This window comes from Pteropus vampyrus, unplaced genomic scaffold (assembly GCF_000151845.1).
Source record: "Pteropus vampyrus isolate Shadow unplaced genomic scaffold, Pvam_2.0 Scaffold11, whole genome shotgun sequence".
In the NCBI taxonomy this organism is placed as follows: domain Eukaryota; kingdom Metazoa; phylum Chordata; class Mammalia; order Chiroptera; family Pteropodidae; genus Pteropus; species Pteropus vampyrus.
In genome coordinates this window covers 14,308,292-14,328,487 of record NW_011888792.1, presented here as the reverse complement: position 1 = coordinate 14,328,487, position 20,196 = coordinate 14,308,292, and the positions used below count along the sequence as shown (strand labels likewise).

Sequence of the window (20,196 nt, the reverse complement as noted above, 5' to 3'; positions counted from 1 at the left end):
GAGAGGATCCATAAAAAAGAAAACCAAGAAAGGGATTCAGTTTATTCACAATCTACATAATCAGTTGTCCAGTGACTGCAAATAGGCCACTAAGTAAAAAAGACACTACCTCTAATATTTATAAAAATAGTGAAAGTTCTAAAAATTACCAGCTAGGTATATATTTGACTAAATTACCCTGTGTGAGCTTTACTCTGCACAGGCTTAACATATTAGATATGGTCAGAAAAACAAATCAGTTCAACATGAACTAATAATATTCAGGCAACCACAGATCAATTAAAGCCAACTTCTGACTTCCTTGATGAGAACTCCCTCGTAGGTTAATAAGTGAGTTTGGAGTTTCAGAGTATTAGGGACTATGCTCTGCACTTTTTAAAGCTAATTCCAACTTTCCAGATGTCCTCTGACTATAGATGGTGGCTTTAAAAAGTTGAGAATTCTAACAAAACTAACAATCTTACTCTTGGGAGACCTGTTTGAAAAGGGACAACTGTAGTAATAAAATTAGAAACATTTGAACATGTCTCAAGAACAGTGGTTTCCCAAAACTAAGATGAAAGAATCCAGTATATGAACTGCTCTGTTCAGGTTAGACTTTCAGCAAGCATGTTGAGGTATTTATAAATTTACCTATGGAAAAGAATTTGCTGTATTTGGGGGTTTGGTATAGTACTGTCTTTCATCAAGCTTAACTAGAACCCATTTTTACAATTTGGATCTTAGAGAACATGTATTTTTGTACTATCACATATATTTTTAAATTTTTTTCATATTCTTTATAATAAAGTTCCAACTGATAAACACAGTTGACTAAATAACTACATTTTCATGTTTGTTCATTTATGTCAATAAACATTTTAAAGTACTCTTCAGCTAATTAAACCACTTTTGAACACCTCATTTTTAATATTCTCTATTTGACCATTTCCTACTGAAAGTTTAATACCATATTTTATGTAAAGTCTATTTTCATGAGAACGCCTTGTGAGCAAATAATTTTTTCATGGTAAAGAGCAGTATATTGCCATGTTAAAAGGGAAATAATAAGAATGTTTAACCAAGTTTGGAAGTCAGGCAGTAGCTTAGACTAAAAAATTGTAGTTCTAACAGAGGGCCAATTAAATACCCCACAGTCTGGAGAATATTATAAGGCCCAGATTCATTATTCAAAGAAAAAAATCATAAAACTATATAAAATTTAATATGTGGAAATATTTAAAATTCCAGCATTTGAAAGAGTAAGTTGGAATAATATGTCTAATGTTCTAATTTGCAACCAAAACAATTACTCATACTATTTTAGGTAACTCAAAATAACTTATTTAATAAAAATCACTACCAGAATAATAGGGTTATTTTCAACTCTTTTAAACAACAAATGTAACAACAACAAAAACATCATCTTTATCCAATCCAATACTTCAGTTGTTTCCATATTTTGGCCACCATGAACAATGCTGCAATGAACATCAGGGTGCATATATCTTTACAGATAAGTGTTTTCAAATTTCTTGGGTAGATACCCAGAAGAGGATTGCTGTGTCATATGGTAATTCTATACTTAATTTTTTGAGGAACCTCTATTTGTAACAACATGGATAGATTCTGAGATAATTATGCTAAGCAAAATAAGTCAGACAAAAAGTTGACAAACATATGATTTCATTCATATGTGGGATATAAAACTGAAAGCAACAAATGAACAAGACAAAAACTCAGACACAGACAACAGTCTAGTGGTAATCAGAGTGAAAAGAGGGAGAAAGGGAGGTAGATAAGGGTAAAGAGGGTCAAATATATGGTGATGGGAAGAGATTTGACTTTAGGTGGTAAACACACAATGCAATATATAGATGATGTATTATTGAATTATACACTTGAAACCTATATAATTTTATTAAGCAATGTCAACCCAGTAAGTTTAATTTACAAAATAAATAATGAAATTACGAAAATAGAGGTCTTATTTAAAAAAAAAGCACAGGACTAAATAGGCATGATCATTAATTAAAGGCAATGAAGTAGAAGAAAAAATCTGAAACAAGTTAGTCTCTGAATCAAGGCACATTAAAGAAAACATCTCAAAAAAAGGCAAACCATAAAGATTCTTAGTTATTTTCCTACCTAGATCTAACAGGCAGACAAATAGAATCTTAAACCTCAAAAATATCTTAGAGATTGTACCAGCTATTCAGCTATTCTCTCTTAGCTCCAAACTCAGATTCCACACTCCATTTTCTGATGCTAGAGATGGGACCTTGCAAACCACATTTCTACTTTGCCATGGTGGACTGTGCCGAAAATGAATTCTAGAAGAAATTATCAAACTGTCCCTTCTGTCTGCTTCTTGTTTGCTTCCACCAGGCTTCCTGAGTGTGTCATTTTTGTTAGCGTTGTCCCAATACTTTTTCATCCCAGCAGCAGCAATGCCATTCTATGACAAAAGTTGAATCTATTTTGCAGTTTTTCCAACACTTACCAAACTAGTCTTATCATGTCCTCCTGCCCCAGAGGCAGTGCCTCCTCCTCACAGGTCCGGGTCTCAGGCCTGTGAGTTCTGTTTCCTAAATTTCCAAATTTTAATCATTTCGATCTCTTAATTTTGCTGCTCCAGCCTTAGTAGTGGTGGTTGTGGTACCTTAGTATTCTCCTCTCCCCCTTTCAGTTTTCTAGTTAGCTTTATACCAAATTCATAATTATTAATATTAAATTGTTTAAATAACTAATATGGTTTCTGCCCCCTGACTGAACCCAGCCTGACTAATCACCCACCCCTATGGTGAACGGTTCTGTCAAAATCACCAAAGGGCTTGGGGAGTACAGTTTGAAAGGGCATATCTAGTATCATGGTATATAATTTTCTATTAGCAAAATAAAAAATATTATTTTTATAAAACAAATCTTAAACAAATATTCTTGGTGCCTAGAAATACACATAAAAAAGTGATTCTGAACCAAAGTGAAATGGAGGTTAAAGTGCCTGAGATGGGGATTTAAATTACCAAGACTGAGAAAAAAACAATTCAAGTCCAACCCTTTCAATAGCATAAAGAACCTAAGATCCATTAGACCTATAAGTTCCTTGAAGAAAGGAACTGTTTTGTCTCCAAAATGTGTTGTACAGTAAACATTCAAAAATTTGTATGAATGAAAGAAGAGGATACCTAAGCTCAAAAAACTAGTTAGTGGCAAAATTAAGCCAATGACCAACCACCTTTTCAGTTGGTCTTATCTTGCCTATCCCATTTTTATGGGAAGGTCCCAGGAACATGAAGCTGAGAGCCCAGATAAACGCTGGTGAAGGCTGAGCTCCTCAGGAAGCAGACTCTGTACGTATCAGAAGCATTAATAAGGAGTGCTCTTTTGATAAACCCCTGCAGGAGAGCAAGGAAAGAAACAGGATTAAGCAAAGTGGTTGTACTGTGACGCAGTACCAAGAGAGGCCTCAGCTGACTCTATAGGGAGTTCTGAAGGTAGGATGATGCTTAAGTTATTCTGAGCTGGGGTAAAGAGGTTGAGAATTTAGCTGTCCATGCCAATCGGTCACCGGATTCAAGCAAACCCGGAAAAGAGGTGTGACCTTGGTTGACGTAGTTCCATTCAGCCTACACAATCCAAGCAGAGGCTGACAGCTGACCACTTTCTGCTGGCAGTACTCCTTCATTACTGAAAGGAAACAGTTGAGTGGAACATCACTCTATCCACCACAGTCCAACCCTTATGCTACTTAGATCTACTTTAAGTTCCAGAAGCAACACCTTCAGGATTCCAGTGAGCCTCTCTTTCTGGGGGAACTTACAGGAGGAAGGTATATGGGAACAAATATAGCCCCCATTATTGCAGCTAGTCAGGCTATAAATGATACTCATCATTACCTTAACTTACTACAATTCTAGATATCTCACACTCAGGTGGCATGCCTGCTAATCTCCATAACTTGTCTGATACAATCTAGATCTAGATACTAGATCCAAGGTCTCTATGCCCTCTCATGCCATGTCTCCTTGAAACAGGTAGTCTAGAGGCATATAACAGCCACGGCTTATTGTTCAATTGAACTCTGGCTGTGTCTCTTGGTGAAAATATTTCCCATTGAAAACCAAAACTTCCAAACCCTTACAGCCCACAATTACTGAGATGAAAATTCCACAAGTGGATTACTGAGAATGACAGTAGGCAAAGCCAATACTATTTCCACCCACTGATTCCTGGACCCATATATCCTACCTATTGAGGACCATATGAAAGATATTGATCTCTTAGAGAATGGCAATGCAAACTCACAGGGTACTACCTCTGAGCTGACACTTCAGCAGTGCCTCCAACAGGCTGTTCCTTCAATCGACTTTCCCATCATTCTATTATACCAAGTTTCTGAATGGTGTTGTATGTGATATGAGTAGGGATCCCATAGTTATATGCATACTGCTGTATCCTCTTTGACGTAAAGTGCAGTTCTATACTGTTAAAGCAAACATTCTTGATATTTGTGCAAGCTGAGGCCCTGCAGACAGGAAAAGTAAACCCATGCCTATAACATATGTCTAATACTGTCAATATGAATCTTTGCTCCGGCTTTCCTATGGTCGAAGAGGCCCAAAGTGTCGATTTAACACTAAATGACTAATTAGACTCTTCAAGGGGTGGGAACTCAGTGCTGGTGTCTGCTAAAGACACAATGAGCATTCAGGAGCAGCAGTAGCTGTTTTAGCCTCAGCAATCTGGAGCCTCCATGTTGTCAGGCCCAGGCATAGCCTCCTCCATCCCTGCTACCTTCACTAATTCACTTGTGTACCAATTGTGCCCTCAATGGGGTGGCAGGTTGCAATGACAGAAGCTGGCTGTAGTCAACTAAACCAAGTTTTAGTCTACCTGGTTGCTTAAGTGTCTTTTCTGTGTTAGACATAAGTATGTAATCCAAAGGTCCTCATACTTCTTGTCCACTCCCATATATCAATTCTCATGCTCCTATCTCAGGATTCCTTGTCCCCAGTGTAACAAATTTTCCCCTTCTATGCCTTTAGCCAACCAGCCAACCTATTCATCCCTGCCCGTGAACCCATGTATATTCTAACTTTGGGCTATTTCTCTTGCTACACAAAGTGGAGGACCAGATATACTTTCCAAGGCTCTGCCTGTGGGGACAATATCCTCTGATCACTTCTCTTTCTACCCAAGTGGGGCAATAGTTCAAGCAAAATATCAAAACGGGTCACCAATGAACCAAACATGGGCTTTTTTTCCTTCACTAGATGACCATAAGAGATCAACCAGGGAGGTAGGAGCTAAGGGCGCAGCATTTGTACAACAGTAGTGGATGACATGGTAGTCCAGAGTACCTGCTCACGCAGCTTATTTGTGCCCTTTAGTCCTGCTTGTGCTCAATCTTGAATGAACCACTTTCACCTTATGATGAAAACTGTTGCTGAGCTTGCCCAACCTTATAACATGGTTGATCCAACAGAAGAAAGTTCACGAAGGATAGTTGTGGCTACAATGTCACTAGGAACCTCAATGTCAGGTACTCCATCTCTCCCAGGGCTCTGCTGAATGCCAGGAGCTGTTTTTAAAGGTATGTAATACCCTGCTGCATATTCTGACATGCTCCAGAACACTGTAAGTCTGCATTCTCTCTCTCATTGGAACTTGCCATAAATTCCACACATCCATGTATTCTATACTGCTTTTTCCCACCACTGATACCCTAATACTCAAATGAATGACACTATAGTCCATGTGCGGTAAAGATTATCACAATTTTTGAGTTTCAGCTAGCGTATCGTGACATAAATATATTAGTTTTATTTTCCTTGACTCCAAATGTTTTTATTCACTTTTCTTGTTCAAATTTTCCCATAATTAACCTAATTTACAGGCTAGCAGGGGAGGTTAAAAAGTGGCCAGAATCACTAAAGACAAATGGCTACAGAAGATTAGAGGGAGAATTTTCTTCCTTTTGAGATTATGAGAGTGAGTAACGTCCCCAACCCACCAAAAGATATCAATGAGTTCTAATCTCTAATATCTAGAAATTTACTCTCTATGGCAAAAAAGTAAAAAAGGGTTGCAGATATGATTAAGAATCTGGATGGGCCCTAAATGCAATTACAAACAGAAATGGAGGAGCAATGTGACTATGGAGGCAGAGACTAAAGTGATGCAACCACAAGCCAAGAAATGCCAGCAGTCATCGAATTCTAGCAGAAACTGGAAGAAGAAAGATTCTCCCTTAAAACCTCCAGAGGGAATATGGTCCAGAACTAAAAAAGGTTAAATTTCTATTGTTTTAAGCCACCAAGTTTGTATTAATTTGTTATAGCAGCCCTAAGAAACTAATATAGGGATAATAAAGAAAAGCTTTATGAGGTGCGTTGCATTTGAAAACTAATATCTAAGATTTAAATATATGGTGATTGGAAAGAAGGAAAAAGGGGGAGAGAAGGCATGCATTACAGATGAAGGAAAAAGGCAATGAAAGAGGAAATCAAAGTTGTACAAGTAAAAATCAAAGTGGTTCAATTATGGAGCAGTACATGCTATTTGAAGATCTTACAGGCTAACCTAAGAAGTTTGAACTTTAATCTAAGAAATCTAAACTAATCTGTAGACAGTCAAGATCCTCTGCAGCTTGTGAGAACAGGGTGTGTGTGTGTGTTAGAGTAAGAGTGTGGGGGGAGATGGAGATGGCAGTGTGGGTCTGGGAGGAAATAATAATGTGATATTGTCATACTATTCTCTGACTTATTATTCATCTCCTTCCACTAAAGGTTTACTGATTGGAAATGAGTTTCCCCAAGACTGAGCAAAAATTCGGATATATTTGTTTGATCAATGGTAAATGAGAAAATAAAGAACATTGTGCGTTTTTTCAGTTTTGTCATTACTAAGCATGGCATAGAGTAGAACAAAACATTGCACAGTACTTGAATCACTTTTTAACTCTTCAAAGGTCTTGTTAGAGACCACAAGGGCCTCAAAGTCTGGGCAGTTCTTATTAAATGCTATTCTTGCTAAATGTTAAAATGTAGCACAGTATTTTGCAGACACAGCTGTAAAGAGGATGAGCTCTACAGGAACCCAACCAGATAAGTAGGCAACTATAAAGAACAAATCAACATATAATTAACCAGTGTATATAGTTGTCGGGTTTTTAGTACACAATTTTAGGGACTAAGTGGCTAAGCCTCCCTTCAGAAGACGCTTCATATGTGAATTCCTATCTCCTTTACTTGCAGCCAAGTAAATGAAACTACATAACGACAACTATGTTTTGTTCTTAAACAGAGCTAAACCCCTTGAGTTCAGGAACAGTATGATTTAAGATAATTTCGTTAAAAAATTAATATTAAAAATAAAACAGATTTAGGCTCAGTGTGATTAACCCCCAGGAATACTCCAGAACCAGGACAAATCCAATCAATAAATGGAGGTTGTCTGGAGCAGAATTAGAAGTAGAGCTTGTACCATAATAGATTAGCAATGCCTGCTAAAGTATTGGAAACCAGATGTCTGCTTTCTTTAATAACTTTTCATTTTCATGTCTTCTTATGGGAAGTACAGGAAAAAAAATAACTCCATTTTAGTGGAGGTTTTCATTTAGTTGGACAAAGATTTACTGCATTCAGGTAAAAAAAAGAAACCAAAAGTAGTGTAGAGGGGATAGAGACTTGTTCTGCTTTCCATAGTCTATGGTTAGAATATGAAAATATAATATCTGGTTAGAAATGGCAGATTCAGCTGCCTGCCTTCTAACTCATGCTTGTTTCACGAAACAGCTACCTGTGTTTGGACCAAGCAACATACTCAGAGGGCCTTGGAGATAAGGAAAACCAGCACATGGGTCAGCGGAACCAGCCCTGGGGGAAAGTGGGGCAAAATGGAAGTCCGTAAATACTGAAATCCAAAGTTTACAGGGGAAGTTTTGAGACTGGAACCCAGAAAGAGGCTAAACACCATTGGCTAAAAAGCGGACCACAATCCTACGTGACCATATGTTATCACCCACGCCTAACACTGGGGAGTACCAAAATCATTTCCCTTTAAAGGTTTAAAATATAATTCATGAAACAAGATATAAACGTAAACATTATAAGTTTTGTTACCCTGGTTGCTGTTGTAGAAAGGTATTATTAGAGTACGCACCCTCTTTGGGGGGGTGCAAGTTGTCTACAGTACCACTCCGGTGACCATTTTTGCTGCGGTAGAGAGGAGTTCCAAGGCTAGCGTGGGTTGCCCTTCTAAATCCCTTAAAACCGCGTAGGCCCTGGAAAACCAGCGGGTAGTTCCGCCGACAACCATCAAAATGCCGTAGAAAATTCTGGAAATGCGCGGGAGAAGCAACGACAACAGCTCCGCCCCTGCACGTCCCACTACACCCCCACCTCCGCCAGGCGCAGGCTCACTCCGGAGTCTCGAGAACTAGCTTAGAACCAAGTACTGAGCAGGCGTAAGAGAGGTCTCACTAACCACGCCTTTCTCTCTCGTGAGCAGGCGCAATTAGAAGAGGGACTGCTTGTGTCATCACTCTTGGTTTTATCTTTAACGGCCTTTATCAGCTGCACTCAGGTTCATTTCCCTCTCTCCTGTTGGAATTCACCTTACCTAAAGTAGTAGTTACTGTTTAGGGATAAAACTTGATGAAAATTACCACTCTGCTTTCAGAGGCAGTTTGCGTTCTTTAGGAAGTCGGTCCTGACAGATACGAAAAATAAAATGGCATCTTATAGCGAACGCTTACAGTCTGCTCAGTTACGTGAAAAAAAAAAATTTTTTTTTAAAATTTGCCTTTTCTGTACTATGTGCGTCATATGAAGATGTTTGCTTTTCCGTACCATTGAACATGGTACTTCTATTTATTAACAAGGACCTGAAGTAAGGTACAGCGCATGCGCGAGCCACCCCGAGACCGTGAGACACGTGACAGGTTGGAGTACTGACATTCCTTGCGCACTTCGGTTGCTGTGGAGGAAGAGGCTTCTTTCTGATCTCGGTCTTGGCCGGTCATGGGGAAGGTGAATGTGGCCAAGTTGCGTTACATGAGTCGGGATGACTTCAGAGTCCTGACAGCGGTAAGAAGTTCGCCGTTTCTCCCTGTTCTTTACCACTGCGCGTCTTCTTCCTGGAAGTTTACTGGGAGCTGGACGCTCTCTGGGCATTGGAACGCGGCTGAGGTTGGGAATGGGGCAAAGACCATAGAGTCGGAGTTTTAAGACTTTGTTCGGAAGCTTTTATTTTCTCCCAGTACAGCAAAGTCCCCTCTTTTAATTTTCTTCCTTTCTTCCCTTCTCAAGAGCCACTCGCATCTCTGTGGCCGGGGAAGCTGGTCTGACCCTGGGCTACCGACCACCTGAGAAGGGTTTAAGGCTCATGAGGAGGATTAATTATAGCATTGCGTTCCCCAGTCACCGATTAGTCACAAAGCATTCCTTTAGTTTCTTTCAATCAACACATAGTTGTCGGGTTTTTAGTAACAATTTTAGGGACTTCATCGGGATACAGACAGACAAGGAAAACAGATCATCAAATAAACGAATCAATAAATAAGGGTAACATCAGATAATGAGTACTATAAAGACATTAAGGAGGTTAACGGAATAGAAACCGTATATAGAGTGGGCGGGGGCATGAGTGCTATCTTTAAATTGTGTAGCCAGAAGACTCCCTGAGTGCAAGAATCTTGTCTGTTTTCTCTTGTAACCAAAGTTTCAAGGCCTTTTTAAAAAAGTTTCTGGCACTCGGTAGGTACTGAATAAATATTTGCTAAGTAAAAGAAAGAGGGGATAATAGCTGAATGAGAAGGAGCTGGCCCAGTTAAGTCCTTGGAAAGAGTTGGAAGCAAAGGAAACAGCAGTAGTAAGTACAAAGGCTTTGCAGCAGGAACAATTTTTGAAGAATGGAAAGATCAGTGTGGCTGGAGCATAATGAGCAAGAGGCTGAATGATTGGAGATGTAACTGGAAAAGGTGAGAGCCAGAGCTTGTGCTATAGAGCCTTGCAGGCCTAGTAAAGAATTTGGAATATATTCTAATGATAGGGGAACCACTGAATGTTTTTCAATCAGAGAAGTGACAAAAAGTGATTTTGTGATCTTAGTCTTACAGCACAAAAAGGAACACATAGCTTGGGCGTTTGCAGAATAAAACACTGAATTTATTTAGGAGCTATTTTCTTTTGATCATAAGGATTAAACTATCAAATGCAAATCTAGTATGAAATTTGGAAAGCACTATTCTTTCTCCTTCCATAGATTCTTCCATTCACCTGGACTTTAAATACCTACCGTCACTTCTGAAAGATACCTTCTTTCTCTGATTCCTCAACATATTCACTCATTCTTTAATGCCTTTGACAGAAATAAGGCAGTCAAGAGAAAGCTGGTAGAGACAGAACAAAGCATGGAAGATGAGTTAAGATTAAAGTGTGAGGTTTTTGTTGGAGCATCAAAACGATGCCAAATTTATCTTTTAAAACTTTATCCCTGCAATATTTATTTTGTGAAGCTCACTAAGGAATAACCTACTCATTAAATATAACATTTTAGTCTCAGTTGAGTCTCACCAGCCTTGGTATTAGTGGCCACCTTTCCTTTATCCTTTCTTCCTTTTACTTCTCTGGCACCTCATATATCGATAATCATTCTGACTGGCTGCCTTAACTTTTCATTGTGAACTTCCCCCCAAATTCTGTCCCTCAACCCTCCTTTTTCTTTCATTGTCTCTTGCTTGACAAGCACATCCACTTCACAGCTTGTCTTCATCTCTTCTATTATATAATTGACAATTTTTCCTCTCTTTGATTTCATTCCTAAATATAGATCTGCCTTTCCAATTTTCCTTAAACAACATCATTTGAAAGACCTTCCAGCACCTCAAACTCAGTGTGCCCAAATCAAATTCATTAACTTTGTCTACCTCCTTTCCCAAACTCCATTAAATAATTATTATTACTATTATTGTTTTAAAACTTGCCCTTCCTCTTCACTTCAGCTTTGACTCTTTATTTTGTTTTACCTGCCCACTTCTAATGCCAATCCCATACTACTTTCTAATGATCTTTAATTTCTTCCTTCCATTGCCACTACCTCTTCCCTGTTCCGGCTTTCATTTTCTCTGGCCTAGACTGTCATCTTCGTTCTCTAAAATACCACCTCCAGTTTTTGCCTTCTCTAAACCAGTTTGCATATTCCCACTGGATTAATGTCCTAAAAACATCTCTATTTATACATCTCCCTTGCCTAAACATCTTCAAAGATTTCTTCCATGCAAAATCTAGAACTCCTTGGTCTACGTTTAAGGCTTTCCATATCTTACTCAAAAGCATTTTTCCAGCCTTTTTTTCATGAACTTTATATGCCATTCTGTCTGAGCTACCACTGTACTAGCTCTTCCTGTGCTCTGTACTTTTTTGCATATGTGCCATGTCCAAATCTTTTTTATTGTCTGTTCCTGATATTCCTTTGTCTGCTTTTTCTATAAACTTGCATTTCTCAAAAGTCAATTTCAAGTGCTGCTTCTGCCTTGAAACTGATCCCTCAGACAGAAATATTCTTGTTCTGCCCTGGGCCACCTCTTTTTTAGCACTTATTATTTCTTACCTTCTAATAGAATTAGATGCGTACATTTTATTTCCACAATTAGATAATAAATTCTCCATAGGTAGAGAGTATTTTTACATGCTTTTTTATTCTCCACTTATGATACTTTCTCGTTAAATACTTTCTTAATATCTTGAATTTCTGTAGTTTATTTAAAGATATGTATTTGGATGTCAATAAATATTTTAGTGTTTACCATATGTCAGTAACTATGTTAAGCACTCACATTTCTTATCCTTGAAGTGCATAGAATTTATTAGAGAGATAGAATATGAATATTAGTGATTATATATTAAAAATATGTCCAAAGAAGGTAATAATTATGTCTCAGAATTGGTTGGGCAACTGCATGGTCAGAGAAGTTTGAAGTACTTAATTTCTTAGCAAGGTTTTGGTTATGATTATATAATGATTCCTTTAATTTCAGGTTGAAATGGGAATGAAGAACCATGAAATAGTTCCCTGCAGTTTGGTTGCTTCTATAGCCAGTCTTAAACATGGTGGCTGTAATAAAGTTTTAAGAGAATTAGTGAAACATAAACTCATAGCTTGGGAGCGTACCAAAAGTAAGTATTTGAGGCACCATTTGTGATTTTTCATGTAACTGGCTTCCCCCAGAGCAAGTGTTTTAAAAGGCATGAAGTGGAAGTTGCCAGACCCGGAAAGCACTAAGCCTAGAACTGACACAGCATACTTCTGCCATGTTCTATTGGTCAGAGCAATCACAGGGCCCACCCAGATCAAAGAGAGTGGAAAAATCATCCCTAATCCCTGATAAGGGATTAGCAAATTCCAGTTGCTTAAGAGCAAACAGAATTGAGGTTGATGCTGCTGTCTTTGGAAAATACAATCTGCCACAAAACTCTCTAGAGCACTACTTCTCAAACCATTTGTGGTGAGGAATGAGTTTCTTTTTTTCAACCTATCACACATCCATAATTTCAGAAATTTCAAAAATAAAAGTAATTACTAGAAAAAGGAAATAAACTGATAAAATGTAGACAGATTCCTTATTAGAGTTGAAGACAAAATAACTTGGTCAAATTGATATAAAGAGTTTTGAACTTAACCACTTCATTTGAGTTTCTGTATCTTGTCACAGACTAGTAATAACCATTTATAGACTAGCATCAGTCTGAGTCACACTTTGAGTAACACTGCTCTGGAGAAAAAATACAAATTATAGGAAGAAATACTAAACTTGTAAAACTGGGTAGCTAATCTTTCAGCCAAGATTTCCCATTTCTAAATTCTTCTCATGACTTGAACTGATGCGATTTGGTGGTACAATATAATTAAAATATGGTCTTTCTCATTTGCTTTTGTCTAGCTGTCCAGGGCTATCGGTTGACAAACGCAGGCTATGACTACCTAGCTTTGAAAACACTTTCTTCTAGACAGGTAGTTGAGTCTGTTGGAAACCAGATGGGTGTTGGCAAAGAATCTGGTAAGTGCTAACAGTACTATTAAATGTATTTTCTTTGCTTTAGTTTACATTCCCTTTGAGAAAGCATTCATCTTTTATTTTTTTATTTTTTCCAGCGGAACAATAAATTTAAAAGTTGTTGAGAAACAATACAGATTAAGAAATTACCCTTAGTGTAGTAGATTATTGTTTTGTTATAAGTCTATCGCTAAAAATTCAGCATACCAAGAATTAGTTTTCCTCTAATAACCAGAATCTTTGGCAAATATTTTATTTGCTCTTATTTTATATCTGATAAATTGCATGTTTGTAATAGTTAAAATGTGTAACAAGGAAGTACTAGAAAGCGAATATCTAAAATCCACAAACACATTTTTCCTTCACAGCATTATGATCAACAAGGTCAAATTAGATATGTGTAGAACACAGAAAAAAGCATTCTAAAACAGCACCAAATATCTGTGTATTTATTTTTCATGTGGAAGACAGAAATGAAGAATAGAAAACTATTTTCTTTATACTTTATGCCCTCTTATACACTTCTTTTTATCTTGTAAATTTATCCTGTGTAGTTATATTATTTATCTAAATTGAGGAAGCAAAATTAAATTTGGAATTAAAAGAATTATTAGGAAGCCTACTCCAAAGGAAGCTGCTACATATTTCAGATGGTTTGTATGTCTTTTGTTTTAATATCCAGATTATGGTGTATATTTAATAAGTAATAGAAGAGTGCTAAATATAGCAGTGTGTATGAAATGTGTAAAATGAGATAATGAAACACTTTTTGAGATATACTTCCTCTTAATTATTTTACATCCAGTTTTTAGCAATTAAAAAAATAATGGCTTCTTTTTCTTTTTAAGAACTTTATTACATACAAAACAATAAATAGTACAAAAGGGAGTACAATAGAAAGAGAATCTTACCCCTAATCCAGGTCTCTTACCTCCTGTTATTACTTCCCAAAGCTATCACTGTTATTCGATGTCTTACATGTTCTTCTAGAAGTATACCATGTAAATGTAAATATATAATGTACTGAGGATACATATATACATTAGCATATCATTTTAATCACAGATGAAAGCCAACAGTACTTACTATTCTGCACCTTGATCTTTTCCCACCTGATACATCTCTCATATCATTTCATATCAGCACTGTCTTTCTCACAGTTGCTGAGTATTACATTGTATGAATGCTCCTTAATTGACCGGTCCCAGTTGTTACGGACATTTAAGTTACTTTTAGTCTTTTTTTTTTGTAAGTAATGTGGCGAACACTCTTACACAGGTGTCTCTGTGCAAATGTGTAAACGAATTTGTAAATACATTCTTAAAAATTGAATTATTAGGGCAAAAATTATGTTCACTTAAAATTTTGATATTACCAAATTTCCTTCCAAAAAGTTTGCACCGATTTATCATCCCGCCAATGTAAGAAACAGGCTGTTTCTTGATAGAAATATAATAAAGTTTCTTATGAATAGGATGTGTTCTAAATGTCAGTATTATAAATAGCAGCTTGTTTAATAGTTGGAATGCTTATGGGAAGATCTCCATTATGATTATCGGATTATATTCTAACAACTGAAATTATTATTATTTATTAAAGCAATTAAAGAATTGAACTTCATATTGTTGAAAAAGAAGATAAGTATCATATCACTTCTCATACATATAGGGCACTGAGAAATAATTAGATGTTTTTCCACTCTATTGAATGAAGCATTGAGTACCTCTGGAAGCAGTAACCTTTGACACATTACATCCCTGTTTTTTGTTTTTTCGTTTTTGTAGTAGATATTAATACGTCATCTTGTTTTGGGTTGTAATTAAAGAATTTTGCTGAATCGTAAGTAGTCCTGATTATTAGGAAAAATAAAATTTGATACAAATAAAATCAGACAAAGTTAGAATTGTTTCATCTTATTGGCATAAAAATATAATGATCTTTTTAAAATCTTGGCTCTAGATATTTATATTGTTGCAAATGGAGAAGGGCAGCAATTTGCATTAAAGCTTCACAGACTGGGAAGAACCTCCTTTCGAAATCTGAAAAACAAGCGTGATTACCATAAACACAGGCATAACATGTCTTGGCTTTATTTATCTCGTCTCTCTGCCATGAAAGAATTTGCCTATATGAAGGTATTTTTTAAAATAATTTTTCATTTTTAACCAATTAATACATGTGACTTAAAGGTTATAGTGACAAGCATCAGTCTGTTGTCTCCTCATCTCTCTACCTTCAATCCCAATCCTTACAGTCTACTTTTTAACTCTGTTAATTCATTTTCCATTATTTGTTTTTCTGGTGATTTCTTTCTTTGTAAAGATATTTCGATTGTTATAAACATATAAAGGCAACATAAAATCTACAGTATTAACAAGATAAAGTAGCCTAAAATAGTAATGTAATTGCCTCACAAATATGTATGTGTTAATGTGTAATATGTATCTAAATTGTACATATGTACATAATTAAAAACATCAGATAATTTCCATTTGTAGAAACCTCGGTGTCTTAACTAGGTTAATTAGTATTTTTATTTCACATAATAGAAGATATGTCAATTTGCAAATTTATATGTATATTAGAAATAGCGAAAATCTTTAGTTTCTTGTCCAAAGAAGGTAGGAAGTAGACAGCCTTTTAAAATCAGCCCTGTTAATAAGTATATATTGAGTATCAGCTGTGTGCCTAACCACTGTATGAAGTACTGGCGTAGGATTGGGCATAGGAGCAGATACCAAAGAAATAACCAGTGGGTCTGTGCCTTAAAGTTGGGAGGATAACATGAACACAAAGCAAAGAACAGTTTAAAAATCAAATTATATATGTTAAGTTTAGAGAAACTTCTATAGAGTAGAAGAATAGTTAATGAAAGCTTTCATGAAGTGAGAAAGAGTTGGGTAAAGTTATGAAGCATACATATGATTTGGCAGTAAAACTGTGTACTTTGCAGAGGAGCTACTTTGGGCAAAAATGAATGTGGGTGTGAGTCTTTTGTGTCTAGGTAATAGTCACTGAGGTGACTGTCCTGGCTGTACTCCAGAGTACTTACTGGAAAGAATATTAGGAAAATTAAGACAGATCAAGTGGATTAGAGAGTTTTGAATTTGTTTAGATTGAAATCAATATTTATAGCCATTGTAAATTTTAAAACAACACTGACATAAGCATCTTAGTTTACCGTTGGTACACAGAATAAAGGTTATGGTGGCAAGAGCTAGAACCATTGTTGGAGTAATCAGGTATAAATGACAAAGGCCTACTTAGAAATGGTAGTATTCCAAGTGGCAGAAGACATAAATTAACATATTTTGAAGGAAGTAATAACACACTTTGTAAGCAATAGGATAGAAAAAGTTAAGCATAGCAGAAAAGATGGATATATGGATGATCTGAAGTAACCTACATTAAGTATGTTGGTCACATAATAGATTTATATCCTATATTGTGGTTTGATGAAAAGGTCAGTGCTCTATAAACTAAAATGCCTAATCTTTTGTAATATTTCATTTTCTAACATACCAGAAGATAGAGTGCTTCAAAAATCACTATTTTCATTTTATTCTTTCTAAGCACACTCCAATAAATGGCAGAAACTTACAAAAGAGAAGAGGATATATCCTAAAGGCAAAAACTTTCACACTCATTTTTGTAACCCTAACACAGGGTATAATATTTAGTAAATGTTCAATAAATGAATGTTTGATGAAAAAGTGAATTAAGTAAACTGGTTTAAAATTTTATTTTTATGTACAGCTCATTTTATACTATAAATCAGCCATATATAAATAATCATGTGTTAACTGTAATTTTGTAAAGTCTTGTATGTTTTTCTTTTGGTCGTGGACAAATATATTTACTTTTACTGTTTCCTAAAAATTATTGACCTCTTCATTAGTTTATACCTTTTTTGCTATGTTTTAGGCATTGTATGAGAGGAAATTTCCAGTTCCAAAGCCGATTGATTATAATCGCCATGCAGTGGTCATGGAACTCATAAATGGCTATCCTCTGTAAGTATTATTCTTGAGCCATGGATCCTGGTAAATTAAGGTTCAGTTAAAAAAAAATTTTTTTAATTAAACAGAATATTGCTTCTGGCAGGTTAGAAATTAACACGTAGCAGTAGACTCAAAGACAAATTGAAAATTCAGTTTCATTCTAACAGTATGTATTTTATATCTCTGTGATTCATTCAACAAATATTAACAGTCTAGTACGTGCCAAGCACTGTGCCAGGCTCAGGAGTAAACAACAAAGTTTTTGCCCTCACAGAACTTACATTCTGATAGAAGGAAACATGCAGTAAATAGCTAAATAAAGATTTATATATCAGATGGTAGTAAATGCTGTGGATAAAAATAAAACAAGATAAGGCCGGGGGAGGAGGGGGCTGCAGGAAAGACTGAGGTGGGTGTGGAAAGCTGCTGTTTTACCTGCAGTGGTCAGGAAAAGTCTCATCAACAAGGTGGATTTTGAGCAGAATCCTGAAAGATGTCAGGGGAAACCATGCAGATATCGAAGAGAACATTCCAGGCAGAGGGAACAGCAAGTGCGTAATCCCTGGAATGGGAAAAGCGATGTCAGTGTGGCTGGAGCTGAATGAGTAAGAGAGAAATTATAAGAGATAAGATCAGAGAAGCAGCAGGGGACCAGGTAGGTCATTGAGGTTTTGTAGGCTATTACAAGGCCTTTTTAATTTTTTTAAATTATATTTCACATATGAATATTGTGTAAATTTAAGGTATATAATGTGTTGAATTGATACTTTTATATATTGTGATGTGATTGCCAATTTAGTGATATTTAGCACAGGACTTTTGATTGAGATAGGAGGCCATTGGAAGATTTTGAACTGAGAAGAGACATGATCTGACTAATGTTTTATTAGGATCATTCTGGGTGCTGTATTAAGAACAGACTGAAAAGAGATAAGGACAGAATTAGGAAGACAAGTTAGGAGATTATTGTAATATCCAGTCAAGAGATAAGAGGGATAGATGTCAGGGTAATGAAAAATGGTCAGATTCTGGATATGTTTTTCAGGAAGAATCAACATGATTTGTTTGGGATTGGACATTGATATGGACGAAGGTGTGAGTTGGTAACACCAGGTTTTGGACCTGAATGATGAATTAATTGGAGGGGATACAGTTGACATTTACAGAAATGGGAAAGACCGAAGGGCATTTTGAAGTTAGAGAGTGAGGCAAAATCAGAGGGTCAATTTGGGACATGGTAAATTTGAGATGCCTAGAAGTTCGGAGAACTCTAGGTTAAAGTCAGTATATATGTGGTGTTTAAAGCCATGAGCCTGAAGGAGATCACCAAGAATGATTTTAAATAAGAGGCCCTAGGATTAACCTTTGAGGAATTCCAAAATTTAAAGGTCAGGGAGAAGATAGAAAACTAGCAAAAGAGACTTAAGAAGGAATGATTAGTGTAGAAAGGGGTAGCCTAAAGAGTTGATATACAAGAGTCAAATGAAGGAAGCGATTCAATGAGGAGGAAGAGGTTAACTGACAGACCAAATATGATGAAGACTGAAAATTGACCATTGGACTTAGCAACATGAAAGTCATTGGTAATCTTGACAAGAGCTATTTTATTAGAACAAGGCGGATGAAGAAAGCATGTTCGAAATGGATTCATTAGTGTGGGAGGGAAAAAATTGGAGAAAGCACATGTAGAGGAATGTTGCTGTAAAGATCAAAGAAAGGATGTGGCAGTGCAAAAAGTATACAGAATCAAGGCAGGATGTGGATTTTTTTTTTTTTTTAATACAAGATGGGCGCTGTTATGTATATGCTGATGGAAATGAAGAGGAAACTGCTAGGGAGACAAGGAATGGAAAAAAAATATATATGTATATATACAATGATAAATGAGTACAAATAACCTATTTTTATACTTAAAATACTTTCAGATGTCAGATACACCATGTTGAAGATCCTGCATCAGTATATGATGAAGCTATGGAACTAATTGTCAAACTTGGGAATCATGGACTGATACATGGAGATTTCAATGAATTCAATCTCATTTTGGATAAAGATGACCACATCACCATGATTGATTTTCCACAGATGGTTTCAACTTCTCATCCCAACGCTGAATGGTATATGCTAAACTGATTGTGAATGTGGGTGTGTTTATGTGTGATGCATTCATTTTTTATTCATGATTTTCAACTTTGTAATATAGTCATTTGGGTCAATAACTGGTTTGAAGAGTCTTGCATTAATGATCTATAATTTCAGTTTTTTATTAAATGGTATCAAACTACTAGCATTTTCTCCCTAAGAAAATCTTTTTGATTCCATTTTTAAAACATTTATTAAGCTTATGCTCTGTATGGGAAATCTGAAGAAACTGTGTGCTTTTATAAACCATCAAAACAATTTTAATAACTCTTATCATCTGACAGACTTTCAAAAGTCAAATTTTCTTAGCAATGGAACCTTTTATTCAAAAAAAGTTTCAGGCGGAAGCCCAATTTTTAAAACAAACAAAAGCCTGCTCAGAAAAAGTAGGGACATGGAAAGAGGAACCCTAGATCCCCATCCTCTTTGCCTTTCCCCTTTTCTTGCTTTTCCATGGTTGCCTCCACGAGGGCTTCACCAAGCGTAATTTGATAATCTTGATGCCCTCAGTAAAAGTGGATTTGTACTGGACTCAATTGCCACCAGTAATTATCTCTCATGTCATTTTAGCTTTTATTTAATTTTTAGAAAATAATACACATAAAACCTCATCCCTGGCAAAGAGCAGAATTACTTAGCCACTTAAACCAGGCAAGCTGTGAAATATGACAGGATATTTTCCTTTGTAGTCCATGATGCAGTTGAGCATAATCAAATTTAGGGTGTTTTTTCTCCACCTGTTCCAAGTTATACTGAGAAGTTTTCTCTCTTTCAGAAAGATAACTGTTACTACTTACATAATATAATATGAGCAAAGTTTGAGCTCAAACCAGTTTGTGTTCAATGAAGCTCTTCCTGATTTTTATTGGAAAATGTCTATACTTATGCTAGGGAAAGAAATGTTATTTAAAAATAAAGAATATTTCCAACAAAACAATAGTAATAGGTTAATGCCTGGCATTTGGGTAGTTAATGTATCTTTGGATGATGCCTCATTATCTTTTTTATTAAAAT

The 20,196-nt window shown here is 36.2% G+C and overlaps 1 protein-coding gene and 1 long non-coding RNA gene across 4 annotated transcripts in view; one reads left to right on the top strand and one right to left on the bottom strand.

Moving 5' to 3' along the window:
• LOC105304370 overlaps positions 1 to 8,401 on the bottom strand; it is a 95,799-nt gene extending 87,398 nt beyond the window's left edge. For both annotated transcript variants that reach the window (XR_002777298.1, XR_896987.2), the window contains exon 1: positions 8,146 to 8,401. This is a non-coding gene — a long non-coding RNA (uncharacterized LOC105304370). The remainder of the gene's footprint in view (positions 1 to 8,145) is intronic.
• A 481-nt stretch (positions 8,402 to 8,882) lies between these two features.
• The window catches only part of RIOK2 (RIO kinase 2), a 21,020-nt gene continuing 9,706 nt past the window's right edge, over positions 8,883 to 20,196 (top strand). For both annotated transcript variants that reach the window (XR_002777293.1, XM_011378417.2), the window contains exons 1-6: positions 8,883 to 9,071; positions 12,023 to 12,161; positions 12,926 to 13,042; positions 14,999 to 15,174; positions 16,964 to 17,052; positions 18,966 to 19,157. Coding sequence is in view for 1 of the 2 variants with exons in the window: in XM_011378417.2 (XP_011376719.1) it covers positions 9,006 to 9,071; positions 12,023 to 12,161; positions 12,926 to 13,042; positions 14,999 to 15,174; positions 16,964 to 17,052; positions 18,966 to 19,157 (779 nt within the window). In the remaining variant the exon portion in view is untranslated. The remainder of the gene's footprint in view (positions 9,072 to 12,022; positions 12,162 to 12,925; positions 13,043 to 14,998; positions 15,175 to 16,963; positions 17,053 to 18,965; positions 19,158 to 20,196) is intronic.